Genomic DNA, 9060 nt, shown 5'->3' with positions numbered 1-9060 from the left:
GTCATTTCTACTGTAGTGTATAAAGTGGATCAAAATATCTAGGAACCTTTAATTATCATCACTTCCTGTTTCCCTGGAATATAAATATGATGTTACAAAGAGGCCTATTTCTCTTACTCACTCTTAAACATGGGAAAGACAAGAGAACACGCTATTCAAGTAAGGCAGAAGTATGTTGACCTTCATAAATCAGGCAGTGGCTATAAGAAAATAACAACTCACTTGCAGATGCCCTTATCTACAGTCAGAGCAATCATCAACAATTTCAAGGCATCTGCAAATGTGAAAAACAAGCCTGGAAGTGGATGCAAGCATATCTTGCCACCACACACAGTGAGAAGGATGGTCAGAGAAGTAAAATGTTCTCAGAATCAGAATCAGAAATACTTTATTGATCCCAGGGGGAAATTGCAATTATTACAGTAGCAACCAGTTGTAAAAGAATAAACACTCTAATAAAAAAATTTAACACAAAAGGAAATTTACAATATGTACACATCTATAATAATAAATACAGATATACTGTATACAGCAGTAAGAGTATTGCACATTTGAGTTGTTACACTCATAATTAAAAAATTTGTTCTATTGTTATTACTGTACATGTGAAAGGTGTCGTGCTTTAAGTGTGGAGTTATAAAGTCTGGTAGCCACTGGTAGGAATGACCTCCTGTGGCGCTCTGTAGTGCATTTTGGCTGAATGAGTCTTGCACTAAACGTGCTCCTGTGTCTCATTACCATGTGATAAAGAGGGTGGGAGCCATTATCCATAATAGCCTGCAGTTTAGACAGCATCCTCCTCTCAGACACTGCCGTCAGCGAGTCCAGCCCTACACCCACAACCTCACTGGCTCTACGGATCAGTTTATTAAGTCTGTTGGCATCTGCCACCCTCAGCCCGCTGCCCCAACATGCAACAGCATATAGGATGGCACTGGCCACAACTGACTCATAAAAAATCCTCAGCATAGATCTGCAGATGTTGAAGGACCTCAGACGCCTCAGAAAATAGAGACGACTTTGGCCCTTGTTGTAAAGGGCGTCAGTGTTCTTAGCCCAGTCCAGTTTATTGTCAATGTGTACGCCCAGATATTTATAGTCCTCCACAATGTCCACACTGACCACCCTGATGGACACAGGGGTCACCCGCGTTTTGTCCCTCCTCAGGTCCACCACCAACTCCTTTGTCTTTGTCACGTTGAGCTGCAGATGGTTCAGCTCACACCACGCAACAAAGTCATTCACCGTCTCCCTGTACTCATCCTCATCACCCCTGCTGATACATCCAACTAGTGCAGAGTCATCAGAAAACTTCTGGAGGTGGCAAGTCTCTGTGCAGTAGTTGAAATCAGTGGTGTAGAGGGTGAAGAGGAAGGGAGAGAGGACAGTTCCCTGCGGGGCTCCAGTATTGCTGACCACTCTGTCTGACACACAGTGCTGCAGACGTACATACTGTGGTCTGCCAGTCAGGTAGTCAACAATCCAGGACACGAGGGGGGCGTCAACCTGCATCACGTTCATCTTGTCACCCAGAAGAGCAGGTTGAATGGTGTTAAACGCACTGGAGAAGTCAAAAAACATGACCCTCACAGTGCCGCCTGGCTTATCCAGGTGAGCATACGCTTGGTTCAGCAGGTAGATGATGGCATCCTCAACCCCCAGACGAGGCTGGTAGGCGAACTGGAGGGGGTCTAGAAGTGGCTGGACCATGGGCCTGAGGTGATCCAGGACAAGTCTCTCCATGGTCTTCATGATGTGGGACGTCAGTGCCACCGGCCTGTAGTCCTTGATGTCACTGGGCCGCAGAGTCTTTGGCACAGGAACAATGCAGGACGTCTTCCACATCACTGGGACCCTCTGGAGACGCAGGCTCATGTTGAAGACATGCTGCAGGACTCCATAAAGTTGGGTGGCACAGGCTTTAAGCACCCTGGGGGGAACACCATCAGGGCCTGCAGCCTTGTTCGTGTGGAGTCTCTGTAGCTGCCTTCTCACCTGGTCAGCTGTGAGATTCACTGTAGAGGTCCCTGGTGGGGGAGGAGAGGAGGTGTGACGTGGACTATCACAGGAGGGGGGGAGGCTATCAGGAAGGGGAGGGAGGGGGAGTGGAGTGGGCTGTTGAGGCCCGACAGCAGAGGAGTCAGGGAGGGGGAGATCAGGGCTCACAGTGTCAAATCTGTTAAAAAACAAATTTAACTCGTTGGCCTTGTCCACACTGCCCTCTACTCCCCTGTTGTTGCTGGACCTGAAGCCAGAGATGGTCCTCATACCACTCCAGACCTCCCTCATGTTGTTCTGCTGGAGTTTCCACTCCAGCTTCCTCCTGTATCTTTCCTTAGCCTCCCTGATGGTTCTCTTCAGTTCCCTCTGAATCGTTCTCACCTCCTCCCGGTCTCCAGCTCTGAAAGCCCTCTTCTTCTTGTTGAGGAGTGCTTTAATGTCTTTTGTTACCCACGGCTTGTTGTTTGGGTAACATTTAACAGTCCTGGTTGGGACAGTGGATTCTACACAGAAGTTGATGTAATCTGTGATGCACTCTGTGAGCCCGTCAATGTCCTCTCCATGAGGCTCATAGAGTGCTGTCCAGTCTGTGGTCTCAAAGCAGTCCTGCAGCACTTCAGAAGTCTCCTCTGACCATCTCCTCACTGTCCTCATGGTCACCGGCTGACTCTTCACCTGAGGCACATACTTTGAACTAAGGTTGACCAAGTTATGGTCAGATCCACCCAGAGGGGGGAGGGGGGAGCAGCTGTATGCCTCCTTAACATTAGCATACAGCAGGTCCAATGTTCTCTCCTCTCTGGTAGGACAGTCCACATACTGAGTGAAGTTTGGTAATGTCCTGGCCATAGTGACATGGTTAAAGTCACCTGATATGGCAATAAAGGGCAGTCGGGTGTTGAGTTTGGAGACGCACTATGGTGGAGTGAATGACGTCACGCGCCGACGTCGGGTTGGCAGAGGGGGGGGGTGTACACAGCGACCACAACAACATGGGAAAATTCCCTCGGCAAATAATATGGCCTGAGTCCAACAGCCAACAGCTCAATGTCCGGACAATTATTCTGCCAATAATTGTGGCACACATGATTTCATTCAAAAGATTTATTTCTTAATGTGTGAATTTTTCCCTGCATCAAATAAAGGCACTTGAATTAAAGCTTAGAATTTTCTCTTTCTATGCATTGTTTTACTATATTATTTAAAAATGAATAATAATTTATTAGAAGCCAATAATTACGGAGGGCACTGTAAAATACTACTAATCACAACACAAAATTAAGCAAACAACTGAATTAATTCAATGACTTTATGAAACTTGTATGTGTTACATTTTTAATAATTAAATTACATTTGAATTAAAAGCAACAAACAAATAAATATAATAAATGTACTGTAAATAAATTCATGAATACAATTAAACAAATATAATATCTACAGGCTGGGTGTACAGTCATGGCCAAAAATGTTGGCAATTATGTTGGAAATTTATTTCCTTTGTGTATTGGAACAACACAAAAAGCAAGCCAAAACTGCTATAATTTCACTCAAAACAGAATTATTGACATCTTTTCGAAATTGTGAGTAAATGCATCTGTTTCAAGCCTGCGATGCTGGTTTAAACTCACCTGTGGCAAGTAACAAGTATAGGCAATCTAAAAATCACACCTGAAACAAGATAAAAAGGTTTGACTCAATATTTGCATTGTGTCTGTTTGTGCATATGTTGAGCATAGAGAACAGAATGAATAATTTTCATTTGAATGAAATGAAATGCTATGGCAGGAGACCCAGGAGGACCTCACTGCTGACACAGAGACATTAAAAACCTAGATTGAAGTTTGCTAAAATGTATATTAGTAAGCCAAAATCCTTCTGGGAAGATGTTTTGTGGACAGATGAGAAGTTTTGGTAAAGCACATTATTCTACATTTTACTAAAAATGGAATGAAACCTACAAACTAACACAGTACCTACAGTTAAATATGGTGGGGGTTAAAAGATGTTTTGGGGTTGTTCTATTGCACTGGGTGCCTTGACTGTGTGCAAGGCATCATGAAATCTGTAGATTACCAAAGGATTCTGGGTAGCAATGTAGGGCCCAGTGTCAGAAATCTATGATGTTGTTGTAGGTCATGGGTTCTCCAGCACGACAATGACCCCAAATATACTTTAAAAAGCACACAGAAATGGATGGAAACAAAGTGTTGGAGAGTACTGAAGTGACCAGTAATGAGTCCGGATCTAAATCTCATTGAACACCTCTAGAGACCTAAAAATTACTGTTGGTAGAAGGCACCCTTCAAATATGAGAGACCTGGAGCAGTTTGTAAGAGAAGAGTGGTCCAAAGTCCCAATTGAGAGGTGTAAGAAACTTGTTGATGGTTATAGGAAGTGATTGATTTCAGTTATTTTTCCAAAGGGTGTGCAACGAAATATTAAGTTGAGGGTAACAATTTTGTCTGGCCCATTTTTGGAGTTTTGAGAAATTATACCAATTGTTTTTTTCTCTATTTCTTGTATTGGTCCAATACACACAAAGTGTGTTTCTCGGCGTAGCCAAGTGGCGGAAGGTGTCTGGTTTGGTGGTCTCAGGATTCCATGTCTGCTTTTTGCAGATGATGTGGTCTCTCCAGGTTGGAAGTGAGATCCTGCCTCAAGTGGAGGAGTTTAAATACCTCAGTGTCTTGCTCACGAGTGAGGGAAAGATGGAGATTGACAGGCGGATCGGTGCAGCGTCAGCAATAATACAGGCTCTGTACCGGTCTGTTGTGGTGAAGAGAGAGCTGAGCAGAAAAGCAAAGCTCTCGATTTACCATTCAATCTACGTCCCAACCCTCACCTATGGTCACAAGCTTTGGGTAGTGACCGAAAGAACGAGATCGCGGGTACAAGCGGCTGAAATGAGTTTTCTACGCAGGGTGTCTGGACTCCTTAGAGACAGGGTTAGGAGCTCTGACATCCGGGAGAGACTCGGAGTGGAGCCGCTGCTCCTCCACGTCGAGAGGAGCCAGTTGAGGTGGTTCAAGCATCTGGTCCGGATACCTTCTGGACGCCTTCCTGGTGAGGTGTTCCAGGTATGTTCCACGGGGAGGAGGCCCCTGGGGCAGACACAGAACACGCTGGAGAGACTACATGTCTCGACTGGCCTAGTAATGTCTCGGTATACCCCCAGAGGAGCTGGAAGCGGTGGCTGGGGAGAGGGAGGTCTGGGTTTCTTTGCTCTGACTGCTTCCCTCGTGACCCAGACCCAGATAAGTGGTGGAAAATGTATGTACGGGTGGATGGATGGACACACAAAGAAAATAAACATTTGTATAACAAAACATGTGTAATTGCAATACTTTTCGGGGAGAAATAAAGTTCAGGGGTACCAACACTTTTGGCCATGACTGTATATATATTTCACATTTAAAAAAGTTGGGACAATTACTGTAGTTTGTTAAATTGCTTAAACATACAAAGAAAAAAATTCTGTGTTATCACTGACAAACCTGAGAATATTTTGGAAATATAAAAAAACAATGTATTTCATGCCAGGAACACTAAGCTAAATAACTAATAACTAACGATAAGACCGAAAAGTTTATAAATTTACTGTTCTGGGAGTTTCCACAGTTAGCAGTTTAACTGGTGACCTCAAGACTGAGAATAAAAGGAGCATGCACCAAAGGCTTAGTCTTTGCAAGCAAAGCTGTGTCATGGTTCAAAACTTTGTGCCAAACTTTGTGAGAGAATTCTAACTCAATTCAAAATGCAATGGACATTTATGGGCTCTGGAGTACAAATTATTGTCACTGAACACAGTTCACTGCTGCATCAAGAAATGCAGCCTGAAACTGTAAAGGGAAGCCATATAAAAATTTTGCGTTGGAACACTGGTGAGTTCTTTGAGCCAAAGTCTTCTGTGTTCAACAATTGAAATGTGTTCTGAGGTCAAACGAGTCCAGTTTCAGCTTGATTTTGGGAAAAGAGACGTCAGATTCTACATGCCAAATATGAAAGACATTTAGACGGTTACTGAAAACCTTTTCTTTGCTATTTTGTTTGTTGTGAAAGTGAAAGTTCAAGTGAATTAACAAATTACAATTCAGTTTTTAAACTGTCCCAACTTTCTTGAAAAAGAGTTTGTTCCCTAAGTCATGCCCAATGATATATAAATACATACCAATGACAAATAAATATGACAAATTTATACAAATATGCAAATACAGTTAAGTCCCATAGACTTATGTTGACATAAATTACAGTTGTTTATATGCTAATCACAAATGAACTCTGAATAAATACATGTTCTTAGGTATTTCTTAATTATTTTTTAGTTGTCTTGTATCCAGACCGTGTTTTGGTAACTTTACTAACCTTTAAAAAAAAGAAATCGCTAGGCAAGTATAATTTATCCTTAACGTTACAGTGTGCTGCAGCTGCTCTCTGCGCGGCAAAGCTCAGTCAGCGGCGCTGTACCTACTGTTCAGCTCTGAAATGAGCACCGCTACAGACTAGTTATTTAAAACCATTTTATTTCACATAATGATACATTTAATTGCTTTATTTAATCTCTTACAAATGGTGTATTTAGGTTTAATATGTTGTGTATTTCCTCTGTTATGCAACACAAGAAGTACTGGCATAATGATTCCCATTGTATTTGTTTCAGTAGATTTTATACTTATTTATAGTTTTATAGTTTGTTAATTGTTTCAAATGTAAAGGCATAAAAACAAAACAAAAAAAGTAATTTAAACAAATGCAATTATTAATAATAATATGACATATTCATATGTCCTGGGAGAAGACAGAGCCATTTGCCATGCAGATAAGCTATTTTTTAAATGTTTACTTCTTGCAAAGCCATGTTTCAATATATATTTTAATATAATAATTAAAAAAAATTATATAGCATTTCATTTTATACATTTTTAATTTTTTCTTTATACATATTGGTTATTCAAAGAACTCACTATAATAAAGGAGAACTTTGAGGAACCCCAGAAAAATCTAGGGTACTTCAAGATTTTTGTGACAGTTTTACATGTACATGGTTACATTAATTAGTGGGGTATCAACTTGATACTTCCAATGAAATATTAATTTAAAAACATAACAGAAATTAGAGCCTATTAACTGCAGTGTAGAGGAACACACCCCTGATTAATGTACTCCATTTCATGCCAGGTGTCCACAAATGTCATAACATCCTGTAAATATCAAGTAAAAGCTACAGTTTCACAGACAGCTTAAATGGCTCTCCTACAAGGGCATTCCTACAAGAATATGAGAGTTCAGCTTATGGCCTTAATCTTTATTATTATGTTACCATTCATGTATATTCACATCAGTCAATGATTTTCAAACTATAAACAGTCAAAGAGACCCACATTGAGAAAATAATCAGGTTCTGACAAAAGACACTTTCTTCCACAGTTGGAAAATTAACATCTTGATCCTTTTCAGAATCTCCTGCATCTTCAGTCCATATATAATGGGGTTAAACAGAGGAGGAATGATCAAATATTCCACCGATATCACCATAGAAATAATGTGAGGAATGTGTGATTCCAGGCGGGTATTGATGACATCAAAACAAGCATTGATTAAGAAAATAATGAAGATTAACAGATGAGGGAAGCAGGTCTGTAGCGCCTTTCTCCTGAAATCTTTTGAATTCCTTAAACACACAGCAAGAATTCTCATGTATGAGAAGATGACGAAGATCACTGGAGGAAACACAAGAAGACTGAAATTAAATGCTCCATAAATATTATTTACAGATATGTCACCACAGCTTAGTTTAACAATTGCATAATTATTACAGTAAATTCTGTCCAGCTTATACTTACACAGCCTGAGTCTGTATGTTAATATTACTAATATACCATTTCCACATGCAGGTAAAATAAAACAGAAGAATAAAAGTTTCCGGACAGTGGACAGTTTTACAAGAGTTGAATATTGTAGGGGTTTACAGATGGACACGTATCTGTCATAGGCCATTGCTGATAAAAGAATAAATTCTGCAGTTACATAAGTGTTGATACAGAAAGCTTGGGACACACAAGACTGATAAAATACCATCTGTACTTCTGATAACAAATCAGTCAGAAATTTAGGATAAAACATAGTGGCTCCAAAGAGAGAATTCCAGAGTAAAGCAGTGATAAAGATGTACATTGGTTCATGGAGATGTTTGTCTGTGTAAATGACATAAATAACAAGAGCATTAAAGCAGATGGTGAGGATGTAGAAAATGAGAGTTATTGTAAAATAAATATATCTGTACTTCTCCAACTCTACATGTCCCTCCAAAAATAAATATGTAAAATTTGTGGAAAAATCCATTAGTTCTCAATACATTCTCCCTCTAGAAACATGGAATAGACTTGTCTGGCCGTTCTGTTGCTGGCAGCAATCAAATTAATTAAATCAAACTGGCACCATCCAGTAAATATCAAAGGTGCGGATCTACTGAGGCTGTGTACATTTATACATTTTAAAATATTTTCACAATGGGGAGTTCTTCAGGAACTGATGGACAGATCAGAGTTCAACCCTCTTTTGTTTCTATCGCAACAGTAAAACACAGCAGCTCTCCACTGGACTAACTGCAGAATTCAGGAGGGTTCTTCTTACAGAAATGGAATCTGTGTTGGCTCTAAAAGGGCAGTTTATCTTGATTAAAAATGTAGTAATTTAAGTGACTCATATTCCATCTAGGGCTTTAAATTTTTTATGTGTTTACTTGAGGATATGAATGTAATTTAAGTGAATACAACTGTTGCGTTTTAACCACATTCTAGATTTGGTGATATTATTGGGATTACAATTAAATGCTTGATTTTTCAGAATGAGTTGATCTGACATTTAAGTTTATATTTAGAGTCCTATTTGTTTTATTTAGATATAGAAACGATTCTTTTGAAAAGGTTGATTTTCTGTGGAACTTAAAATAATTTACATGGTTCTTTGAGGAACAGTTTAGCATGATCTGAAATCTTTTTAGGTTCTTAAGGGAACCATTTTTAAGCTCTTAGGTTCTACAAAGAACTTTAGCTTATTTTG

General features: G+C 40.1%; 1 protein-coding gene across 1 annotated transcript; it reads right to left on the bottom strand.

Annotated features, from left to right (window-relative positions):
* Positions 1-7392: 7392 nt before the first annotated feature.
* On the bottom strand, positions 7393-8340 carry LOC136700253 (olfactory receptor 52Z1P-like). Its single transcript, XM_066675533.1, has one exon. It carries the CDS (start codon positions 8338-8340, stop codon positions 7393-7395), a length of 948 nt encoding a protein of 315 aa, XP_066531630.1.
* Positions 8341-9060: the final 720 nt, after the last annotated feature.

Source organism: Hoplias malabaricus, chromosome 6 (genome assembly GCF_029633855.1).
Source record: "Hoplias malabaricus isolate fHopMal1 chromosome 6, fHopMal1.hap1, whole genome shotgun sequence".
NCBI classification, from domain to species: Eukaryota; Metazoa; Chordata; class Actinopteri; order Characiformes; family Erythrinidae; genus Hoplias; species Hoplias malabaricus.
The sequence above is the reverse complement of the archived record's forward strand: the minus strand, read 5'-3'. Positions and strand labels throughout refer to the sequence as shown.